The sequence below is a fragment of the Ammodytes marinus genome (genome assembly GCF_949987685.1).
Source record: "Ammodytes marinus genome assembly, chromosome: 5".
NCBI lineage: Eukaryota > Metazoa > Chordata > Actinopteri > Uranoscopiformes > Ammodytidae > Ammodytes > Ammodytes marinus.
The window spans coordinates 19,291,020-19,317,039 of NC_137234.1; the positions used below are offsets into that span (position 1 = coordinate 19,291,020).

Sequence of the window (26,020 nt, forward strand, 5' to 3'; positions counted from 1 at the left end):
AGAGTTTCACTATTTTGGTAATTTTTTGGCAACATAGGGCAGTTTGTAAACAAGTTGCAAGAAATGATCTAAGCGATACATTTCAATATATTTTGAGAAAAGTGGATTCAGTTCATCTATTGGCCTATTTAAATGTCGTATACCATGTAATACCGCCATAAGGAACTTGTGTTCTTGCACATTCATCTTTTAGAGTTGGTATCGTAAACTAGGATTTTCAGCACAACCTGGAATGAGATGGCATGACAGAATACATTTTACATTTCAGGGTGTAACTGAATAGACAAATGATATACTTGGTCATGTTGAACTGCAATATAGAGCACTGGCACTGGGGTTTCAGCAGGGATATTTCCTGGATGACACAGGGTTCATCTTGCTTTGTAAACTCAACACAATTGTACACACAAACTGTCATTTTAACCTCTGATCCCTGGGTCCAGACCACATCTTCAAAAGCATCTTCTTGTCTAATGCGGAGACAAGTGGAACAATTATTAAAAACATAAGTGAACTGAAAATATATGATTCACCATAATTGAATATAATTAGAAGCTCACATTTTTAATTGAAGCTATTAAACTATTAAATTAAGCCAATAACTCGTAAAGCAAACCCACAGGACAGCACAGGTCTTAAAAATTATGAAATTGCTGCTGAATTGCTGTACATTAGGGATTTCAGTTTCAGACATCACTTTTTGTTCTCCATTAAAATGTTAAACAACAGAAGTTCAAATGTGTATAAGGCAAGGCAAACCTTGCCATGCCCAATTGAATCCCTTGGCTTGTACCAAACCGGCGGATGACAAGTCTCCAAAGTCTTTACGCACGGAGAGCGCACAGAGAGTTTGCGAGCACGCATGGGGGTCCCACCCTTCGAAGCAGTCCGTGGCCTCCTCGCCTCGGCGGGCAGCTCTGAGAGTCAGCCAAGCCCTCCTGATCCCCCATTTCCCTCGCTCTACCTTTCCTCTGAAGAAACTACCCGGCGTTACGTCAGAAAGTGCAGGGGCAAGCAAGACAGCGTCTTAGGAGCTATTCGTAGGCATTGCTGCCAAACCCGGCTTGGGGCTGCTCACGAGCTCACTGCAGCCAATGCAATTTACAAATCCAACTCTTTTAAAACAGCAGCAGTATGTGGTAAGTCAATTAATCATTCATACTGTTTTATTTCTCCGCTGGGATTTTTTTTCTCACAGCTTTCTTCACATGACAGGTATCTGTTGCTGGCACAATTGCGCAAAAAAAGCCAACAGTGTAAACGGTGAAAAGATAAAGAGTAGGCTGGTTTACCCTGTAGCCTCACTGAAAACACCATGACATGATGAAGCAACAGAGATTTTTGACGCACAGAGATTTCTGCAGCGTTTTTTGTGTTTGATTCTTTGCTGATCTCAAAGACAACATGCCCCACGCTCGAAATAGGAACCCTAGCCCCATCCCAGAGGTAACATGGGACACGGGACTGAAGGAGATGAACGAGACCTGGAAAGGAGCTATAGCCTGTCTCGGTGTGGCCGTCTTCTTTGTCATGACTATTGGGATCATATACTGGCAAGTGGTGGACCAGCCCAACAAGAACTGGATCCTGAGGGGGACTTTTAGCGGACTGATCTGGGAGAGAAGAACCCACTCACTGGTCATACAGACACTAACGGAGGACAAGACCTATGTGGAGATAGACGTCGGGAACGTGGGGAACCCCGACATCGAGGTTCCCTTCGTGAGGAACCTGTGCTGGTTAAATAAAACTGAGTTCTGCTATACGTGGGACTCGTTAGCCGAGGTGAAGATCTCGCTCGAGGTGAATGAAGAGACGGAGACGGAGTGCTACAGCATGACTTGGGCACCGGTGCACTGTCATGTGGAGCTGAAGGTAGGTTTATCTTTTCTCAATGTGCACTATTACGAAAATCCCATTATACGCAAAATGACGTGCAAAAAGCAGCTTTGCACTTACACGTTCAAACCTCAGTTTTCAGTTTACACAATGTAAAGTGGCAGGTGATTGTTGTGATAGCCTACAGTCAGTTTTGATATTGCTGCACAATGTAAAACATATACTTGACACTATGGAACCCTTTTCTTCTTTATTTGACTTTAAATTTGAAAAACACAATATCAAACCTTAATTTCTCAAACTAATCAAGTTCACTAACAAGGTGTTTTGATGATGAAGAGTTTGTTTCATATTGGTATTCTACTTAAATGCAGCTGATTTCCACCACCACCTATTTGTACAAGTGTTTAATCAAAATACTCTTTTATGGATATTAAATACGTGGCTGAAAAACTGACAGGTTTTCACCATTCAGCTGATGTGATTCATTAATGCTTCAATGCTTCTTTAATTTTATTTATATAATTTTCTTTAAAAGTTTAAAAAAAAATAACTTCTGACATCTTATTGATGTGTTTTAAAGCATAATCATGAAGTTTTAATTAAGTTGACATAATGTAATAGACGAAAAATAACTTATTTGTCTTGATTCTGTCATACTTTCCATTTTAGCTTTAGATTTAACTGCGCTGAGCGCGACACATATCATCTTAAATTTGCTTCGTCACAGTTGTTGTGCTTTTTTTACATACACACAGTACTTACTGTACCCACCCACCCCCATTGCCCCGCTTAATTATCAAAGGCATTTAACTATTTGGACGTTTGGAGAGGTTAATCTGTACCCACTGGAACATTCCCAGCCATAACTCCCTGTCATGTGGCTCAAGTGCTCACAAAAAAAAAAAAATCCTAACTTAAATCGCCTTTAATTTAGCCCAGTCGTTTCCAAAATCCTGACTAGTGCCAGTGCCATTCTGGACAGATGACCGCTTGGCACTTGGTCTGAAACTCCTTAACAGAGCCTCGATTCGCTGACATGAATCAAACGAATGCTTTGAGGAAAGAAAAGCATTTTCTTAGAAAACACTCTGTCATTCGATCTCTCCTGCATGTGTTGCTTTCTGAGACAGTGTCATGTGGCAGCCGGCCCCCATATATCACTCTGCCATGCATTTCTGTACTGAAGTATCCGTAACTAGCGCTGCACGTCAAAGATCAGATTCATCCATACCCTAAAACAGCAGGCAGATCATTTAATAGCATTGGAAACATTTGAATTAGAATACTATTACTCTTATAGCCATATATAAACAAAGTTTACATTCATCACCTGGTGTGAGTTCTAATGTGTACAATGTAAAAAGAAAAAAAATGTACTCCCTTTTAAATCACAACCTTTCCACTAAATCTGTTCCCTTTTCCAGATAGCATCAATTGCATTATGTTTAGGCGCAGTTTCAGTCTTCACACTGTCTTTATGGATGTAAAATGTCTTCTTCGTCTTTCCTTTTCCTATGTGTTTTGACTCTGTTCTGGTTGAATGTGTGTGTTTATGCTTGTAGGACTGCTTCTCCATGACCAACGTATCCTGGTACGGTGGTGCCAGTGTCCGTGGTCAGACCTGGCCCATCAACGATCAGAACGCCACCATGCAGCCCTTCACTGTGAGTGATCTTAAGGACAATCCCTCTGGCTTTGGCTCTGCCCTGGAACACTATTTCCTGGGCTCATCAGGTAAGAGGTCATTGTTGAAATGAATCATTTGTATAAAAATGCGATTTGCTAGACTCCACATCTGTTAAAATAAGAACAACCTTTTTAAGTCTTTAGAAAAATACACAGGGTCATCTATTTTGCTCCACATCCACACTTGGCCATTGGCGAAGGTGTTAGCACAAGGGCTCCAGCAATCTGACCCCATAGCAGCGTGTATACAATGTGTGTCGTGAATCCCAGGGCTCGAGGGAAGCCTTGTGGATGTTGTTATGTTTTTCTTAACATGAACCCCCCCACTACCAACACTCCCCCCTCCCTTATTGCACACACTTGTTTGCGTTTGAGATGAGAAAAATGGTCCTGCCGCCTCCAGAACCAGCATCCCTTAAAAACACAAACCACTGACTGGATACGACGGCTGTCCCACAAATAGAGTGTAACTCAACACTGTCTGTGGCATGTCAGTTTATTAATTTGGAGATTAGACTACAAAGGGAAGTAAACCCATATTAGCATCTTAAATTGACTCTTACAGATACCGAGGTAATTGCCTTTTGTTTCTATTAAAGGGGCAGGTTGGAAGAGGGCCCTGCTGACTCTTATAACTCACCAGGTTATTTTGGGGGGTGCTAGATTTTATCCTGGGGGCATACGGAGGGAGGCAGGGACCACTGGCGGATGTGAATGGTTAATATGACTGTTGAGGAACGTGGTGTGTGTGTGTGTGTGTGTGTGTGTGTGTGTGTGTGTGTGTGTGTGTGTGTGTGTGTGTGTGCGCGTGTGTTTAAGTGCCAACCAACATTTAGATCAGGGCAAAGGATGTGGCTTCATTGATTTTTAGCAGTCTTGCAAACATTAATTTACATAATGACAGAGACAAATGCACACATGCACCTGCACCTATGCACATTGCAATATGTAACACAGTGGCAGGCTTAACAAGAGAGTCACATGACTTCAATCCCTTTTCCACCTTGTGAGAGGACGACAGTAATTATCAGGACCCTGCAACCCTCTGGTTCTCTGTTTGGCTTTGCACAGAGAAAAAAATAAACACACACATATGGGCAGAGATCCCATTCAGAACAACTGTTTGAACGTTGCCAAGTAACCACTCGTAGACACATACTGTACATAGCCCCCACTCATAGCAAACTGATGCTTAGCAATGGCAATGATGCCTGTTGGAGCATTCAAGGTACTGTATATTGACCATGATATCTTCCTTCGAAGTTCAAGGATGTTAGATTTACATAATGTGCACATTTGCCAGGGAATCATTTTTCAGGGCTGAAGACATATCAAAATGTTTACTTGGCTGCTGTTCTATTTAGGATCAGACAAATTGATTATCAGTGCATTACTTTGATGAAGTCGAACAGGGCAGATGGGTATTGTGTTTCATTCTTCCCGCATGCAGGCAGCCATGCGGGCTATCATGCTTCATGTTTAGGCTAATGTGTCAGGAATATTTAATGTTTCAGGACATTTCATAACCAAAGGTCTGACACAAGGTGTACTAGATACCATGAAACTCTTAACATGGATTCATCAGATCCTTTTCCCAATCTAATGGTGCACTGTTGTTTGGGTGCTACATCAAGACGGAAACCAAGACAGTCTCCTCAGACCAATGTTGGCTAGGTTATAACATTTTTATGATAATAATTTTTAACAGTAGACAAATCTGGATGTAGAACATGAATGCGGTTTGAATTCAATTATGGCAGCAATGTCAGTATGGCGTAGCAATGACTACTTTCTGATGATGACTGACATGAGAACCTTGATTGATCTCCTCATTTCAAGTCAAGGGTGTATGGCCTATGACCTATTCCAATGTAGTTACCTTGGATAAATCTATATGGAGACACATTTATGTAGAGAACATCATGTGGTGTGTTGCAGACAGTGAAAGCTTGGATAAGAACCGGACTCAAACTTCATGAAAAGTGAATACAAAACGTAACACATCTCACCTCTCTAAATAATCAAACAACGGGACCAGTGTTGATTCTCTTTCATCCAAAAACATCACAAAATCAGACCACAACAGCTGCATTGGCCTTCTTCCACACTCCAACAGTTAGGACAAAAGTAGAAACTGAAGCATCACACTTTAAATGGGAATGTATCACTGTGGCTGCGAGCACAATGTGGCAGAGTCATAGCTGTGTTGTTGTTGTTGTGGTTAATAGTGGAGAGACGGGAAACAATTATAGCAGCTTTTATGGAGAAAATGAATCGGCAGTAATGTGTGGATAGTAAACAGGATCATTATGGGAAACTGTGAGTTTATGCAATTGTGTGAAAGCTTAATCATATTTTTAGTTTGTACCTAGTTTTGGCAGCACAACACATTTTTTTCTGCATGTAAACTGACCAAATCTAATTGAATACAGAACTAAAAAATCACTTCCAGCACTTTAACTAAAGAAAACATACAAAGTGTAGTTACTCAGTGTAATCTATATCCATATTCTTTGTTTATTGTTGTGTTTCCAAGGGAAATTGCACAGAAAACACAGCGACTGGTCACAAAAAATACTTAAAGTGTACACTTTGTGCGCTGAACAAAAACACTTGACTGTGCATTGCCTGCAGCACATTTTATACCCTTTGCTCCAAAAAGGTCTTAACTTTATTGTAATGATTGAAAACTGAATTCACAGTTTTTTTTCTGATGAGTTAGGGGTTCATACAAGCTAGCTGGTGCTGAGTTTCAGCCAGGTTAGAAAACGGACTGCAGTGTGGTTGCCTTTCTTCAAACAGTTTCATGAAAGGTAGCGCTCCAGTTGTAATAAAAAATAAATAAAATAACAGTAAAAGAGTCACCACGTCTTGACCATTTTGATGAATTTTATTTGATAGATCCTGTGACTGCTTTCTGGAAAACAATGCTTTTTAGTAATATTAGACTTCCCAACTACATGAACCCACAGTTCAGAGGAGTTGTGTGTGTGCATGGGACCTGTCTTCACTCAATCTAGTTAGTCATAGGTCACATAGTCACATTGTAACTGTTTTGAGGTGTGACTGACGTTACTGACCAAAGAGGACTCTTGGGGACAGTAAAAGACTGACTGACACGACACGTAGCTTAACAGAGCAGCAAAGAGGCTATACAGTAACTGTTTTTGTTAAACAGAATAAAAAAGAGAGAACAGGGGAGTGGAAAAGTAAAGGAGATATAGAAAAGCAAAGCCGAGTGTCGGTGGAGATGTATGCAACTGTGCCTAAGAGTGCCATTTGAGTGCATTGGGAAATGGAGGAACTTGTCATTGTCCCACCTCTGTTTATCCATACAAAACACTGGGCTTCAAAGAACAGATAAGATATCACTGAACTCACATCCTGTATTGCAAACAGAATCTCAAGGAGAAGTTGTCCCTAAACTTTAATGCGTATTCCATAATTTACTCAACTGGAGGTTTTAAAGATCACCTTGATGCAAAATGACATTTTTCATCATTTTCAACATTGATGTTTCCCCTATTGTGTACAGATTCCCAAAGTAGCCTATAAGGAAAAAAAACATACCCTCTCTCTTTTTCTTCACTTCAACCTTTGTGAAAACCTGTGTTCAAAAACCCAGTCAGATTTCTCTCCCCTTATGTTGTAATAAGCGGGGGAGAAATCTGATTGTGCCATGCCCCGTCATTAGCAACCTTACTTAGCACTACCTCCACCTGTGATAGGCTTACCCCCAGATACCCCTGGATCTAGATTCAAATCAGCAGTTGAATTCAGTGCCAATCGGAGCATACTGAGCTTTTTGGAAGGGGGGAGACAGGCTCTAAAACTGAGCGTTTCAGACAGAGGCTGAAAAGGGGAACTTCAGCAATGGCACTAAGGGGAAAATATAAAGTTTTTTTTGGACACTCTATCATAAAAACTGTTTCTAGTAAAAAAACAATCTACAAATTTGAACCTGAAAATAAGCATAGTATGTGGACTTTAAGCATGCTGCTTAAGGTTTTGGTGATCAAATCTAAGCAGAAATAGTTTTGGATTAAACTGTCAACGTGTACTTTGGAAAAGACTTACTGCACATGTTCAGATCACAGTAATCAGGTGCTGCCAGTTGGCTTGAGACTCTCTCAACTTGTCTTTGCTAACGTAGATTTATAAAGGGTGGTGTCCATGGCGACTGCAGGGACGCTTTTATTTCTGCACAGTTCGATATTTGTATGACTAAAATCACAGCTACAATCTATTTTTAAAGTAGAAGTGACAGCAGTTCCATGTTAAGGCCAGGACACACCAGCCCGATAATCGCCGTCGTCAAAAAAAAAGACGAATCTGTTTGGTGTGTGCCGTGACGTCGGCCGACGTAGAGGTCGTCGGGCTTGTTTTGAGCCTGTCGGCCGCCGATTGAACATGTTCAATCGGCGGCCGACCGTCTTTCATTTGGAGCAATTTGATTGGTGGAGGGCTAGCGAATCAGTGAAGCCCGGAAGTGAGGCGGGTAGCACAAACAGCTAACAACAGCTAGCCATCGTTTTAATGTGTTTGTTCGTTTCGTTTTGAGAGTACTCATGCATCAACCCTTGTTGACTGCTCGACACCATGCTCGACACTCTCTGCTAAAAATTGTGCTCTTATGGTCCATAAATATAAATACGTATTTCTATCTATGTTTATGCACTAGAGAGATGTCCAATCATTTCCGGCTTTCGTATTTTTTCGGGCCACAATACAGATTAGCGCCGCCTGCTGTTGTGGAGACATTACGTCCCGCGAGCGTACGGAAAATAAACAGTCGTCTCGGTGTGTTCTTTAGCAGCGACGGGAAGCTGGAGCTTCCTGAAACGGCCGACTCCATTTTTTTTGACGACGGCGATTATCGGGCTGGTGTGTCCTGGCCTTAACAAACCCTTCAATGGCTCTGTGACTAGCCATGTATATATACAGTACAATATATGTATATACAATTACAACAAAGGGGCTAAGAGAGATCCCATTTGTTTTTACAGCAGGCTGTTGTATAAAGCTGTAGTGTGATAGCTCTAACTTTGACATCACCTGGTGTTCTTGCACTTAGTCTGGAGCTAATAAGAATTATGTTTCTATTGTCTCTTCTTATCCCCTTTTTTTGTTCTTCCATACTAGCCTTTATGGAGAGAGCCCCAGAGATAAGAATCAGATATCATTTCTGCAAAACTCATAGGACTTAGCATAAACTCCATAAGACATAAGACAACCTCCTAACACACACACACACACACACACACACACACACACACACACACACACACACACACACACACATACAAACTCTTTTATTTTAATTCCGCTCCTCTGTCTCCATTGATGTCTGTGGTCACTCCTTTTTTTCCTCTTTATCTCATGCCCCATTTTCTTTATTTCTATCTCTGACAAATTTTTTCCATATGGGATCCAAAGAAATGATGCTTTACCACTCCTGCTAACTTGTTGTTTGGTCTCTCCGAGGGAGCCAGCCAAGCACAGCAGACAGATAGGGATGAAAGTTATGTAACCGTTGTGGATTTAGATTTTGTCTTTCAGATAATGATACTTAATGAGCCTTGCTCCGAAAAGTAAAGAACAGATAGCCCATCTCAAGTTTCTAAGTAACTAACTATTGTCATTTCACTATTTTAATAGGCTTACATCACAATAAATTAAAGGCTGACGCATTGCAGTCTTCTTCAGAGCATTTTAAACAGACAGGTTGAATTAACTAGCCCTATTTTATCCAAAATAACGTTATTATGACATGTTTGTTATGTTATGTGTGTGTGAGGATTAGAAAGCTCTAGAAAAAGCTTGTAAGTGGACCTTAAAGGTCACATATTATGCTAAATGCACTTTTTAAATGTGTTCTAACATATCTATGGGTCCAAGGTGTGCCTAGAGACTGCCAAAATATTTTAAAAAATAACAATCTCTCCTTTTCTCACTCTCCCCTTTTCTGAAACCCCCACCCCTCCCCCCAATATACTCCAGTCAGAATTATCCCCTTTTCTGACCTCAAAAACTGGAAAGCCAGAAGCTTCCACTGTGCAGCCCACACCCCTATTTCTTATTGGTCCACGGCCCTGACAGACAGAGGGCGAGGCGTATCTGGCTTCGCTTCCGGACAGGGGGCGGGGGGAGCTCAAAGATTGTATATTTACGAGGGGAGCTGCAGCTCTTTTTAAAAAATAGGCCATTGTGAGATTAGCTGAACATCAGCATAGTACAATAAATTATCTGAAAGTTTTTTTCAGCAAACAATTAAAGACAAACGTATTAGGGACCACTAAGACCATATAATATGGTGTATAATAGAACCGAAAAGTGTATAATATGGGAGCTTTAAGAGTTTGTCAAAAGACCAAGAATTGTCCCTTCTATGTCATTTAACTGCACTAAGGAGAGGGGTAGTCAACCATATAATAACAGACAACATAGGTGGAGTGAAAGCTTGATGTCTTCAGTTTAATTTATTTATTTATTTTATTTTAACACCATAGGTTGATTTTTATTCCTTACCGTTTTCTTTCGGCCGACCCAAGATCACCACGTCATATTAAAGGTGAAGTGAGCGGTTTATTTATATTAATATAAGTGTTAAATCGCTCTTTATTCATACAGTAATCACTTACACGACGTGCGCGTTTCATAAAGCCAATCTCTTAGTCACCTGCTCTGCATGTAATAAGCAATTAAACTTTATGCAGTGTCCCAAAATTTTATCCAATCACAAGAGAGAACGCTACAAACCGACAACCGTCCGCACCCGTCTCACTCATGGTCTCACTGCCGGCGCATGCCAGAGCGACACATGGGTGAATGTTTATGCGCCTACAATGGCGGAGCAGGTAAAAATCCTTCCCAATGTCTGTTTTGATGGTTTTCATCATGCTTTATCACACTTATGGATTTGAGATGACCGCAGTGCATTAATGTGGTGACGTAGGGACAAGCGAGGGGACTGCTAACTGCAGTAACTGACAGTAAGTTAGCTAAAAGAACCATTCAGCTTACAGCTCCTTTAATACACATATAAACGCTTGAAATATTCAGCTTGTATGTTGAAGGAAAACAAGCTTCCCCAAAACACACGCCTGTGTCACTCAATAGGTCACCAGGAGGTCCCTGGACAGCTGCCCCGAAACCTCGACCCTCCCAAGTAAGAGGTGAAACACTTTAACAATGACTCACTTAGCCAACTGAAGCTTAGTCAAAAGCAAGCTGTCATCTCCTGAATGAGAGGGCTACTGTATACATTTTCTATAGTAGATCAACACTAAAACTAATACTTTCCATCAAGGACAACAATCAAGAAAGTATACGGGGACTTTTCCAGGGGAGGATTTATACAACAGCTTTTTAGCCACTGATTTAATTACAGTTGGTATCAGCTTGTTCACAATCTGCCTCATAAACCCAACTCGTGATCAGTCTGTAGTTGTACTGGATAGGTTTCCCTTCTTATATACTGAACTACCTTTTACAAATTAGCTGACTTAAAAAAATCTCTTTATACTGTACGAAATCCTACCAAAATCTAGCAACTACGTTTTTTATTTAACAGTATGATAACTTTACCTAGCTGAGTCTGATCTATTGATAGTCAGGAAGGAAACCTTTTTACTTGTAATATTTGTCCATAACACGGCTTCTCATAGATAAAACCATAAAGCTGTTTGATGATAGAAATGGAGCAGAGAAGGTCTCCTTAGTGTTTCGTTATTGTTTCAATAAGTGGAACTGGAAATTTACTACCATGGCATGATCCCAGTTTTGTGGCCATCAATTTCTTGAGGTTGGGCACAGAAATGAAGTTTCCATTGTTAAGGAAATGCAAGTATTCGCACAGACAGACACACACACACACACACACACACACACACACACACACACACACACACACACATGGTCAGTGTTTGAATTTGCCTTTAATAACCCCAGTCAGGTCTGTAAGTGAGCACAGGTGTAATAAATAACAGTATACATATGACAGGTAAAAGAGTGAAGCCCATCTGGTCCACAGCAACGGGGAGTCAGACCCATCAGAAGTTACACTGGGTCACCTCCTCTTCCACCTCCAAACCTTCACCCCACATTGTGCGAGAGGAAGTCCAGAATGTTTACGGCCCTATAAGTCCTGCTCTGTTTTTCCTTGGAAGTCTACGGTTTACCATTAAAGAAAGCGTGCGAGAATGCACGTATGTTGGTGTGTTTGTGAAGGGGGGATCCAATGTTGCTTGGGTGTTTTTACTCCTCAAAATCTGTAAAATTGAGGCATGTGTGTGTCAAATCCTTCAAATCTGGTCAATAAACTTTCAGTCAATTTTACCTTTGTCTGTCTGCTGCTTTGAAGGTGAGCATACGTATACGGTCCATCAGGCGTGTAATTTTTCTTTTGAGAGCTAGTGGAAAGTATTTCGGGGGAAGCTTGGAGTGTTTAAGGAATTGTTCTAAAAATAGGGTCCCCCCCTCACTTCCCCTTTAACTCTGAAGCACCCCACCTTGGCTGTAACTCAAGGCCTTAAACCTGCTTCACTTTCTTTAAATACAGAAACACTTATTGATTCCTGCTCCTGTCTGTTTTGTGCATCTAGCAATACTTTTCAGTCAATGATGAGTGTCTCTGTCTGCGTTGTAAAACAGAGTAGTTAAAAATACATAGCGTTAAAAATAGAGTTAAAAATACATAGCGGTTCCTGCAAAAGTGCTTTGAATACAACTGTGCTCAAACCCATGACACAGGATTTAGTATATACATTAAAATCTGGATGTTTAGTCAAGGAATAAAGGCAACAGCTTTTTTTACCAGATTGTCCCATTTCCAATGTCCCATTGTAGTTTCACATAAAGTGGAATTTGACTTAAAAAGTCATGCTTACAAACTTAAACTCCACTTTCCACCCAGTGTGCACTTTGGTGCAACACACTGTTTGCAGCCTGCTGGATGTGCACATCATTCTACAAGGCTGCTTGGTGTCTGGTGTACTCTGGCCGCCTCTATTTCCACTGCCTGCATTCCACTTCCATCCTTCCATAAAGCTATAACATTTTCTCCGCCACATTTTCTACTCCACTACAAAAGTACATTATTGACAGGAACCTTTTCATGGCTCCCTTTGCTTTGTTGGAAAAAATATTTTTAACCATTCTATCCATTACTGGTCAAGCATATACCAGTGTGTTCTAGCAATAAACATCTACATTTATCTGTCATTATGAATCTGTAACAAGCAGTTGAGGGGTGACCTAATACCTTGCGAGAGGCAGCTGAGGAGTTACCAGTATCTCTTTGACATTATCCGTTGCAAACACGTGAGAATTACCCTGAGGTTTAAGGCTCTTCACAAGGCCCTATGCAGTGCTTGACTACTGATCTCTGAAACTATTAATCTGATTATAAACCGGTACATGGGTATATCCTGCCTGCTCCTTGTCCCTGCCTCCATGAGAACAGTAAGCCCATTGAAACTAGAGAGGGGGACTTAAAGTGAGCCAAGCTCTCAGCTCGAGTTCTCAGACTGTCTGCCTGGTCTTTCACTCTGATCAGCTCCGAAATCAAATCCGCAGTTCTGCTAATTTGGGCAGATTGGGACAAAACTAGAGCGAGGGTCATAATCTTGGTTGGAGGCTCTGCTTGATACATATACTGAGTTCTGCTGACCTGAGATGGGACTGTTCAACTGCAGAGCAGAGCAGAGCTGAGCGGAGAGAAAGGTAGTTTAAGCTGGGAGGGAGGAGGTGGGAGTCAGGACGGGTGAGAAGCGGTCAGGATAGGGGGTAGGGGTAACATGAGAGGGACGTGGCATTCCTTGCAGGGCAACTACATCTGCGGACACAATTATCTGCCTCGCATAATCTCATCAATTCACACGGCCTCTTTAAGTATATACATACAGTAGGAGAGAAAACAAGAGGGTCCCTTCCCTAGAGACTTTGGGGAGGTTAGAGTTGAGTAATTTAATCACAGGTTTTCTTCTCAGTTCTTCTTCCATGCTGCTTTCGTCACAGAGAGATAATAAGAGTTGTGGGCAAACAGTCAACGGTGTTGTTTCAATGTTTCGGAGCAAACTCTAAATGAAAGCAGATATTCATCTTCAATACAAGTGTGACTTTCAAGATATATTCCGGCTATCTAATACTTTCTCCCATTGGCGTACAGTGTAACCGACCCACTTAGAAGTTGCCAGCAGTCCTTGGGTAAACTCATCTAGCCGCATACTGCTGTATCTCGTTCTAGGCAGTGTTTTTCTCACATCTGAGTGGAGCGATATCAGCTGACACAGCCCACACTCTACCTTCAAAACACTCCATCCGTCACACTCATCCTGGTTTCAGTAACACATTTGCGCACTATGTCACATTAGAGGAATCTGCAATGGACCGTCTACATTTTATCGCTTTGCATAAAGGCCCACCTATGATCTGTTTGAAGTGAAACATTATATACCTAAATATCTGTCAACTTCTGACAAGCATGATGTAATGACCTAATATCCTGTACCGTCTCTTGTCTGCTTCCTTCCACACAGGTGTCGCCGTGCTTGTATCTCCAGATATTCCCCTGCAGCTGGGGGTAGACAGCAGACAGCAATTTTGCCTGCAGTCATTGCCCAGTATGGAGCGTCTTCCTCTACAGTACACTGTGTGTGTGGCCCGGGACGTTAAAGCTGCTCACCAGGAAGCAGTGCAACAACTCTCCCAGCATAGCAGGGAGCTGCCCAACATGAATGCACTGTGGTTAGTTCAGTTTAAGTTTCAGCTTGATGCAGATGATTGGAATTGGTAGTAGTCATTTTCATTCTCTGAATGGGAAATTCTGGGGTTTGTGGTAAGAATCGAAAACCCATCCAGGTTCCTCAGAGAGGGCAGGTTCTGAATGATCCCTCTATTTGTTCTATAGGCTGCCATTCTGGAAGCTGCTCACCAATGTGGATTCGGGGCCGAAGGTGGAGAGGGAGGTGAGGACCTTCTCCAACCGTCTGAAGAGACACCAGCTGGGGGAGGGAGTCATTAGCCTCAATGAACATTCCACCGCCCTCCTCTCTGATATGGTACGTCCTCCTCAACTCCTGCTATATAACGCACTCTAAACGTCTCTAAATGTTTAGACTGAAGCCAAGTGAAGATGGTAGTCACGTAGCTAAAAACATGAAACTGGATGTTCTGTGGGAAAAACAATATTGTATCTTTAAAATTGTCACCACGTATCACCCAATCCTCTATTTCTTATGGAACAGTGCACCTTTGAAGGTCTCAAAGAAAGGCCAAAACATCTGAAAGAAATGCACCCAAAAAACTTTAGACATTTTGAACAAACCCAAACAAATGGTCTCTTTTCTAATGCAACAAACAAATGCAAATATTCTCGTTGCAATGCTTTACTCGTGTGATATTGATTGCGGGACCATATTTTCCCACCAAACACGATACAAATATTTGGGGGGGAGGGGGGGGGTGTGAGCTTAAGAACAAAATTTATTTCCGTCCTTTTCTGGCCTCTCGTCAACCATTTTCAAAACTACAACCATCACTGCTCTCTACCTGGGGAGCGTGCCTATGTTCCCACGGCCTTATTTTCCCACAGCCCTATGTTTCCACATTCCTAAGATTTTTTTTTTTTTTTAATTAGGCCCTATGTTCCCACAGGAGCGTTTCTATGTTCCCACAGCCCAATGGTCCAACAGCGCTATGTTCCCACAGCCGGATGGTCCCACATTTCAAGTAATCTAACTATATCATAGAGAAAAATATGTATGTGTGTGTCGGTATCACTCCTATGCTAACCTCTCCATGTCACCTTACCCTTACCCTAACCAGCCAGCTGTGATGCCTGAACCTAATCACCATTTTCAGGAACATGGGGCTCTGGGACCATCGAGCTGACGGAACATAGGGCCTAATTTTGAGGAAAGGAAAATCTTAGAAATGTGGTAACATATGGCTGTGGGAACATAGGGCTGATCCCCTCTACCTGTTGTGGAGGTCTAAATGGCGTCCACGCTAGCTCCTTTTTGGTCTTGTCTCTGTATGAGTATGATGTTGTATCATGGAGCTCTGGGTGCTCACAAAGTGCCACAATGATCTTGTGCCCCATTGCTGTTCACGAATCTCAGAGCATTGGCTTTTCCATTCAGATTTGTTCATTATCTTTCATTGTATCTGCTAAGGTGATCAACTGTTAGTAATATCCTTTGAATTTATAAGTATTCTTCACATGAACTTTCACAACAATATATAGGTCACAGCAGTGCTGTGGTAGTACAGATCAGTCTTGGTCTTGAAACCACCTTCTCCTTCAGAAGTCCCACCTTCTGAAGGTCTTGGTCATGTCACGGAATCGACCAGATTTTTATTTGGCCTTGTCTCACATAAAGAGTGCTTGGATTTTATTTCAAGACCAGGTCAAGACCACAACTGCAGGGATACCACTAAATGGCCTGTGCATTGTCTGATTCATTTGTTAACATCATTATTGAAATTATCTGTACAACTTCCTACTTCCAATGATAATATATATAATAATATATTAAATATATTTACTATATTTATTTATATTCTGAGATTTTTGTGACTGTTAAAGGCTGTTAACACTCTTAGGGACTAGCACTGTTCTGTTCCTGGTCTTGACATAGTTTAAACCCCCTAAAGTCTTTATCTTATCTTGAGCTCAATGAACTCTGGTCTTGGTCGTAACTTGGTCTGAGTCTAGCCTACAACACTGCAGTAGCCTGTACTATGTGTATCTCTTTGAGTACAAGTGTTCTTTTTGTTAATCCTCTCTTAATTCAGTCAAATCTACCACAGTGTCACTGTAGACTCGCGTAATCCTACTCTGACTTCTCCCATCTGGTCTGTGAGGCTGACGGGTTCATTGGTCAGAGGCTCAAAACTGGTCAAGGATAGAGATGAAAGGCTTTTCCTAAGTGGATCTCCAGTGCACTGGAGACAGCGGGGGAGCAAAGGAGGGAAGACAGGTTCCCTGAAATGTCACGGTGTAGAAAAAAGATGGTTTCGAGAACTGTTTTCCACCATAGTACCCCAGACAGACCACATTACCCTTTTTCGATGAAGTCTCAAAGCTTATAAATGTGATATATCATCCTCACCTAAAATGTTTCAAGCGTTCTAAACTTATCTAACCATGACTTGATCCATACACAGTGTCTTTTTTTAATACCAAACGACAGGTGATTTTTTCTTTTCTCTGCACACGTTCATGTTTATTATTGTTTTACACGTATCTCTTTACTTTCCTTGAATGTTGTTGGGAATCTCCTGGAAACAATGTCGCCAGAACTACAGTCAAGTGGATCTAAATCAACACCTGGAGATATTCCATTACAAAACAACTATAGCAGAGAAAACAAACAGAGACTCTCTTAGCAGATCTCAGGTTGCTGTGTTGCAGTGTGGTATCTGTGGGACTGCAAATAATTGGGTGTGTTGAGATTGGAAGGGATTACAGCCAAGACTATCTTGTGTAGGTAATCCTGACACCTGCCTGATGCTGTGATTCGACATGGACCATGCAGCAGGGAGAAGATAGAGGAGTCTTTTTAAACAATCTGTCCATCAGAGAGTTCGACTGCATGCATCTCGTTACATACATACACAATGCTTACAGTATGCTCCAGTTACCACCAGTACAGAAGGAATAACACATTTTAGTTGGTTGATGCCATTTGGTGAACAAGGATTTCCGTCACTTATCTTTCAAGTTTTCAGGTACATCAAAGTTACTAAATACCAGTTTTGTTGGGTCCACATCACCCAGTCCCCCTTCATAATTGCCATAATGAATGGGCCAAGTGTGCAGTGCTGCTTGGAAACTTATAGAACTTGAAGTTGTCCACAAAGTGTAGGGCTCTATTGAAGTGTGACTGGCAACAATGATCCTCTGTAAAAGCTAGGCTTCACATTAATTCCAGTTATATAGTTTTCATAAAGTTTTCTTTTTCAGTTTATGTATTAGTTTGACATTACTTGGCGGTATTGGAATATTTGGGCTACTAATGAGTTATTCCTAGGACAATAAATAATGCAGCTTTTTTTTGCAATGTTAGTTTAAAAATAGACCATAGGTTAGCTTGTGTTTTGGGCCTCGGCATGACAGCCTTTTTTCATTTTGACAATTGACCATGGTATTCTTATTTAACATTTGAAAGAGCTTGGAAAAATGCATTGCATAATATGTGCTAAGTTACCCTTTCTTCCCATAGCAGGTTCACCTCCTGGGGTCAATCTTTTTTTTTCACAGTTATGTAATGTTAAATCTCTACTTGTCTTTACAATGTGCATTGCAAGGATTATGGTTATGTTGAATGGTTCGGACATAGATCATGATCCAACAACTATTAGCTTACAAGGCGATGATTGGAGAGATCAGTATGTGAAATTTTAAGCTGCTGTCCCTAATATCAAGTTATTTGTCATACCAGTCTATGAACTTTTGATTCGTTCCAGTTTTGCATCACTGTGATATGTTTATCATTTAGATGAATTTGAGCCATTAGTAGGCTTCCATACTAATGCAAAGGGGATGTTAATAGATAGTCTCTATGTCTTTCTGCAGGACCATGACTACCTCAACAGTAGGAAAAGGGGGATGTCCAAGAGACTGACCAGGGACCTCCCACTTGTCAAGCTTCTTAACATTTCCATCACCCTGTCCCCTTTCCTGGGCGTGGACACCACGCAGTTCCACACCTCCCTCATGGACGGCACTGAGGCCTACTGGCTAAGTCTCCCCTCAGCCCCTCAGGGACAGCTGGTGAGACCTGAATCACAATCCTGTAAAGCACAGTTTTGTTCACAGTTGTCTGCATAATAATTTCTACTCAAGGTTTCTTTGAATTGACTTATGGCTTGCCTTCCTAAGGTACTCCAACTTCTCTACATTGTGATTGGTCTATACCATAGATAGTAAATAATATGGATGTAGCATCCGTGCTGACCTCAGTTATTCACCCGGCATCCAATAATCCTGGTTTGTGCGCGTCACCATTTTGTGAGATTTTTACTCCGCCTCAAGTCGGGGGGAGGGAGATAGCTGACATATACCTCCGAGGCAAAGTGAGGGACAACGGGCAGAGAGCTGTCACTCAAGAGATCGCGCCAATACATTTTAACTTCCAAAAGAATAAAAACCAGCGTGGTCCAAAAAAAATCACCCCCCTCAGTGTTGTCATGGAGATATGACCTAAACATAAAGACTAGAATGTGTTTTTAATCCAGGCCTGAAATAGGTTTAATAATGCTGTGAAAACGGCATGTTTAACATTGGAGTCAATGAGAAATGGCTGTCTTCTGAGTTGACACTCAGAGCGCAGGGTTGATGAGCAACTCTGGGTTTTCGGTTTCAGAACAGTGGATCAGCGTTGGGTAAATCAACTCTGAGCGTGTTCACTCTGGGGTGACTGCGTGTGTAAAAGCCATCGTCAATGGATCGCTGATAACATGATTCACCATGGAAACAGGATAAACAAATGATTGATCCTCCCACTTCTCCACGGCACTTCTCAAACAAGAAAAGAAAAAAAAACGTCTCCACTCCTCCCACTAGAGTTAGAAATATTAACGAATGAGCTTATGGTATGGAGAAGAATTAATGGGGATATTGTCTCATAACTCTGATCTAATCACCTCGGCAATTCAGAAAAAAACAGGGCAAACAGTTTTGGTCAAGAGAATCATTTCCGTATGAGAAGCAATAGTCTATTTTAAAAAGTTACGCATATCAGCAGCAACAAAAGTATAGCTGGCGCGGCACAGCATTGCTGACAGTGTTTTATATTCGCTCAGCTGTATAATATGTTGGCAAGCTATAGCCTAATACCGTGCAGTAAACAGACTGTCGCTTCTTTTAAATGGGGAGTGAAAGACATTTACGTCAGACACATTAGGTGACAGTTTCCATTGAAGAGCCTGATGGATTTATTACCAGATCCATTTTCCTCAAGTGATCACAATTTAAATTATTATATAATTTTTGCATTCATATAAGGCTATTTAACGAGGCTCGTCTGTGACTTTGGGATCGCACAAGTGAACAGTAACGATTGCGTGCAGCCGCAGCGTTACATTAATCCACCTGACAGAAATCTGTTCAGTGGCACAGACGTTAAAAAGCATACAATACAAATAGGTTTATTAATCTGAACGTAGAGAATGTTCACAATGCGTAAGGAGGCCGCCTATATGAACGGACTGAGAACAAGGCTACTGATCAGATAAATAATCGATCAAACGTAAAATCATCAGGAAGTGATAAAGACATCCCGATGGAGATTTCTATGGGGTGATTTTGCTTCAAACAGACGGGTTCGTGCAGATAAAGGCATAATGAGGAAGGTTTTTGCCAGACAAATTCATCGGATTAGGAGAGCAGCTGCTAAAATGCTGTTACAAGCAGCAGACAGGTATTTGAAGCCGCTGGTGCCTCTGGAGTCCCACAAACCTCAAGGTGTAGGATCCTCCAGAGGTTTGCAGCTGTGCACAAACCTATTATTCGGCCACCCCTAAACAATGCTCACGAGCAGAAACGGTTGCACTGGGCTCAGAAATACATGAAGACTAATTTTCAAACAGTCTTGTTTACTGATGAGTGCCGTGCAACCCTGGTCCAGATGGATGGAGTAGTGGATGGTTGGTGAATGGCCACCATGTCCCGACAATGCTGCGACGTCAGCAAGGAGGTGGCGGAGTCATGTTTTGGGCTGGAATCATGGGGAGAGAGCTGGTAGGCCCCTTTAGGGTCCCCCATGACGGTGTGAAAATGACCTCGGCAAAGTATGTAAAGTTTCTGACAGACCACTTTCTTCCGTGGTACAAAAAGAAGAACAGTGCCTTCCGTAGTAAAATCATCTTCATGCATGACAATGCACCATCTCATTCTGCAAAGAATACCTCTGTGTCATTGGCTGCTATGGGCATAAAAGGAGAGAACCTCATGGTGTGGCCCCCATCTTCCCCTGACCTCAACCCTATTGAGAACCTTTGGAGCATCCTCAAGCAAAACATCTATGAGGTTGGGAGGCAGTTCACATCAAAACAGCAGCTATGGGAGGCTATTCTGGCATCCTGCAAAGATATTCAAGCAGAAACTCTCCAAAAACTCACAAGTTCAATGGATGCAAGAATTGTGAAGGTGATATCAAAGAAGGGGTCATATGTTAACATGTAACTTGGCCTGTTAAGATGTTTTTGATTGAAATAGCTTTTGATTTCACTAAATATGACCTTCACATCCTGCAAATTCAACAAATGATAATTTTTTGTTCTTTACAACCTATAAAATGTTTTGAAACTCTGTTGTGCATAATAATTTGGAACGCACTGTACTTCTTGTTAGATTGTTAGATTCACTGATTTTGACAACAAGCATTCTCCAATATCGCTGACTCTACCTTCCTTAAAATAAAAATAATGGTTGTGTATGAAAAACTCTGTACCTCAGATCCCTTTGATGAGCCAGTGGCGAGGAAGGTTCTGTGTAAAGCTGAATGTCACCAACCCAGGAGCGGTGAGCTGGTTCCTGGACAGAGTGGGGTCCCTGCAGGCCCATCTAGGGATGGAGTTTGTCACGATGGAGGGGGGCGAAGGAAACCTGTTTGAGGAGCAAGCCCTGCAGCCACCACAGGCTCTCAGAGGAGACAAGTACATTAGCCTGCTGGCCGACCTGGCCACAAGGATGGGAGACTCCACCATCGTGACAGCAGGAACACGGTATGCCCCAAAGCATATTGTTAGTTTGCACTATACAAACTGTATTTTTACCCAATACTAACTTGCCATTATTAGTAGAGACATACACTTTACATTGGAGAAAGCTCTATATGTCCTCTTGTCTTTTTTTAGCATGCCTGTGATTACTATGATTCTATTTGTGTGTCAGGTCGAGCCACAAGCCTCTGTTTGTGAGGATGACCCCCTTGCAGTCCGACTGGAGCCCAATGGGCCTGAAGGGCATCATTCCCTCCCTGCTGCACCACACTCTGCTGGGATACAACTTTGTCATTCCTGATGCAGTAGGTAATACCACAGCCTATGGGTTCTCGCCTCTTACTACGTTGCAGTACTTCAAATGTTGCCCTTACATGAAAACAAAAAAAGAGCATTATTCTTTACTATTTCACACAAAACACATCTGATCTTCTGGTTTTTGGCGCATGAATTGAGTGCATCCCTGTAATATTCCAAATATCTGTGACTGCTGATCACGGGCAGTTAAACAGCTGATGTCTGCGAGAAAAGTCCAGTATTTACCTTGAAGTAGAGAAAAGAGGAAAAGATGAGCTGAGATCATTCTAGACTGTATCTCATGAAATATGGTAGACTATTAATCTTATGCTCCTGAACCCCATACTTCATACACAATGCCATTTTGTTGAACATTGGAGGTCTTCAATCATCTTATGTTTCCATGGTACATTCTAACTGTTGAGTTGATTATAAATATTATTTGGACCGGGTCTGTTCCAGATGGATCCAAATAAATATCACGTAGAATGTCCATTCTGAAGTATTTTGATCCACTCACTATTTTCCACCAACAGGATTGCAAACTAGTCTGTCGCCCAATCTGCAATACAGTTTGATGACCAGTTGACCAGTGTTTTCCAGTGTGTTTTCTCAAACATCAGTCCTCTTTGACAGTCAAATACAAAAAAAAGTACTGTACAAAAGAAAATGGGACTCCCTGCCAATTTCAAAAAGTCAAACTAATGAAGAATACGGTAGCAGTTCTCAACTGTTCAACTAATGTTTCTGAATTCCTCTCTTCTTCTGCCCTTCTCTCTCTCACCCTACAGGTGGCTCTCTGTCTGGAGACTTGGTGACAGATGAGGAGTTGTTCATCCGTTGGTTGGAGATAACAGCCTTTCTACCTGTTATCAGCTTCCATACACCACCCTGGGTCTGCGGGGAGGACCGGGTATGCAACCAAATACACATACTGTATATACAAACCAGTCAGAGCACCTCATGTATAAAACCCTGGGAAGCTCTAAGCCAGTCACTTTTTTACTCTTCAATGTACTTTGTCCCACCATGCATTCCCAGTCCGAGGTCGCTGTCATCGCGTCTGTACACGTGATTGCAACAGCAGCGTCATAGCATGTTTGCATTCTTTTTCAGAGCTTATAACAAAATAATTTTTCCTCTTGTGAAAATCTACAGTGGAGGGATCAAGTGAAGTGATGTGCAAATGCTGCCAATTAGATGTTCTAAGGGAGCCGGAGATTATCCTTTACTTCTTGCAGAGTGGTCGGGGTTGCTTTTGAAAAATGAGGTGACTGAGTTTATTGACCCAGCAGCCTCTCCTCAGTTGAAAGGGTCAGCGCTTCCCACCACTGGTGTGTTTGGAGAGGATCACGAGGGCTGCTGCAAGTTGGGACTAATACCCTATATCTCTCCACTGGAAATCAGAAATGTACTGTTCACAGTGCGCGGCAGCAAAACAAAAGCTGATATCTCAGAGACTCCAATGACTGATATCGATACTTCTGACCATGCGGGTGCTTCCTAACAGGCCCGAAGAGGCTATTTTTCCACTCCCCTGCCCCGTCCCTTCTTCCCTCGATAGGAGCAACTGCTTGGCCCCCTCCCGACATCACCTGTGGTTAAGAGTCCATCTGTTCCGAATTACAATCTCTCCTCTAGATTTACAGCCCCACTCTCACTCTGGAGAGCCACTTCAGCAGGAATCATAATGAATTTGAGGACAAGTCTTGGAAAAATACTTTATTGCGGCAATTAAGATTTCCATGTGTAATTGACAAGTGTGACAGAGTGGGAGTGATCAACTAATTTTTTTCCCCCACTAGGAGATGACTGAGGCTGAAAAATATATTGCTTGTAACCTGTGTTGCGTGACACAGATAGGCCTTTTAGACAGCTAAACGTTTGACAGCGGCAACGTTTTCCACTTGGATTTCTTGCATGTCATTCAACTTAAAAACTCGGGATGAAAGTAGACAGAAGACATTTTGAAGGAGAATAGACTTCTGCATGACAATTGAGTCTTTTATTTGTGAGTGTTTTACTGTATGTTCAGTGTGGTGCACCTTTATTTCCAGAATGTGTCACGGACAGGTCAGAGCAGCGACCACATTGGAACCAAATAGCAATAAAACCTCAAAACCACACACATGCATGGCTTCTCAATTAGAGAACGATCGCCTCATATCGGGCTGTGACTTCAAGCCCATTCCTACAAATGGTTTCAATCCCAATAAATTTAATAGATGGGGTTAAGTTCTGTATTTGTCATGGGACACTGAAGAGGATGTGACCCTTTGAGGAATGCTGAAGTAGTTTGGCAACAGGGAGACGGGAGAAAAAGACTTGGACAGTGTTAAATCGCTAAGTCAACAATGAGCTGCTCATAAGTTCGGTCTGCGTGTCTGGCTGGAGAGATGGCACAAATGTCTTTTGCAGACCTCATGGTCAATACTGTTCTTGTGACACCTGATTTAGTCAAGGAAATATTTTTTTTTGTGTGTTGCTTTCAGCTTCTCACCATTTCTTGAAAATGTATGTGGCTGGATATTAATACTGGGCATTGATAAAGAGACATACGTGGGCTTGGACTGACAAGAAAGCATCACAAAAGTGCAGACAATGACTCAATAAACATCCTTACGAGCTCAATTTTATAATGGCAAAATCAGATACACGATTATGCAAAAAATACAAAGAGATTATTGCATTCCTAATTATTTTGACTGTCATTCTCATTATGTTTATGTACTTCCCTCCACAGTTGCTTAACCTCACCCGAACCTACATAGCAAGGCACCAGAGAGATGTGGTCCCACTAATAGAAAAGTATGCAGAGGAGTGGCAGATGACGGGAAACCCCATATACCGGCCGATGTGGTGGCTCAGTCCCAGCGACCCCATGACCTTCACCATCGATGACCAGTTCCTCATCGGAGACGAGGTGACTTAATGATGCTCTTAAGTTTGATGGGATGGGATTGGGCATCTGTTGGCATCCGATATTGAACCAATTACCCAGCTGCAGTAACCTGATGTTTTGCTAATCAAGTGTACTATCTCCCTGACATCTGTTTGAGCAAATCTGATGTGTACGTCTGTTTCCAGGTCCTGGTGGCACCAGTGGTGGAGAAGGGGGCCCTGCAGAGGGATATTTATTTACCTGACGGGGGCTTCCAGTGGCAGGACAGCCAGAACGCTCAGGTGTTTGATGGGGGGACGTTCCTACAGGACTACCCTGTGCCCTTGGAGGAGGTGGCCATTTTCTTACGGAGAAGCTGAGTCATGTGACTGTTCCACCTGACTTATCCTGTTACTGTTTTGAATCAAATCCTTTTTTTTTAAGTACTTGTGCTGTTCTCAACTTGCACTTTTCCACTAAAGACCATTGACCCTGTCTCGAGGCACTGTCCTGAGATTATGTGTAGAAAGATTTTTTTTTATACTTGCACTTTACAGTTCAAAATGATTTGTGTGTTCTTTGTGACAATTTTTTTTCTTCCTTTTTTAAACATGTTATTTGGTTTTACCTCTCAGCTGATTTGTTTCCGGACTCTTTGATCTGTTTTGCTTTTTTTTCTGTATGTAAGTTCCAGAGAAATCTGTGTGTTTACATACTGCGTTTCTACAGGAACAAAGCAAGACCCTTGTTTGCTTAAAAGATAATCTGAATCTTTCAAGAAGACCAAATTAAGATAGAGAAGGACAAAGGAAAATGTTTGAAAGAGGGGTTTTTTTTTCAGGGGAAATGCTCATTGGGAGGAAATATAGGTCACAGAAAGCTTTTTACCGAGGCCGACACACCATGGTACCGTATGTCATGCTCAATCGCTTTTACTTGAACTTGTCAGGCCGATGGGCTGATGTTTTATGACTGTACCTCAAGTTATGGTTTTTCACTGCTTTACAGTCATCAGACCCGAAAAAACGTAATACCCCTTAGCACTTATATTTTGACTAGAGTAGTTTAACTCAATCTATCAACATACCACTCTGTCGGATACGTCTGAATGTCCCTTAGTACTGTAGGCCAGATGAACTTGAGGCCAAGCCACTGTAGCTGTAACTCTGGCCATATATGAATTTTAATTACATGTTACCTTTTTACTAACCTGCTGTAGTAAGGGCTTTTAATGGGCTGCTAATTTTGTCTGCTGTTGTGTTAAAATGCTTTTTCATCTTCATGGGTGCCACATTAAAGGTGCACTGCAGTATGTAACTTCGGGTGTGTCAGGGAAGTGAATATTTCCTAAGGTAAATTCTCATAACTGAAAAAAATCTTTCCTTACAGGAAAATTGGATCCCTGGAACACTGTTAGAAGTTAGAACACTATCTTAAACATTACTGTTTCACTGTTGTTGTTTACAGCAGCAGTGCCCCCAGTTTTGTTTACAACCATATTGTAGTCTTATGTTTGGTTCCAGTTGCCTTTGTTTTGTTTTGATTTATGATGATAGAATTAGCCAATACTAAGAATTACATGTA

General features: G+C 41.8%; 1 protein-coding gene across 1 annotated transcript; it reads left to right on the forward strand.

The window, feature by feature from the left end:
- Window positions 1–1,404: 1,404 nt before the first annotated feature.
- LOC307250681 (SITS-binding protein) lies at window positions 1,405–24,816 on the forward strand (the record flags this gene model as incomplete). The annotated part of the gene is made up of 10 exons (XM_080027829.1): window positions 1,405–1,875; window positions 3,405–3,576; window positions 14,067–14,274; window positions 14,438–14,588; window positions 18,110–18,307; window positions 20,993–21,261; window positions 21,431–21,567; window positions 22,347–22,468; window positions 24,299–24,478; window positions 24,643–24,816. The coding sequence occupies 10 exons, from the start codon at window positions 1,405–1,407 to the stop codon at window positions 24,814–24,816; spliced, it is 2,082 nt and encodes a 693-aa protein (XP_079883955.1).
- Between the last annotated feature and the right edge of the window lie 1,204 nt (window positions 24,817–26,020).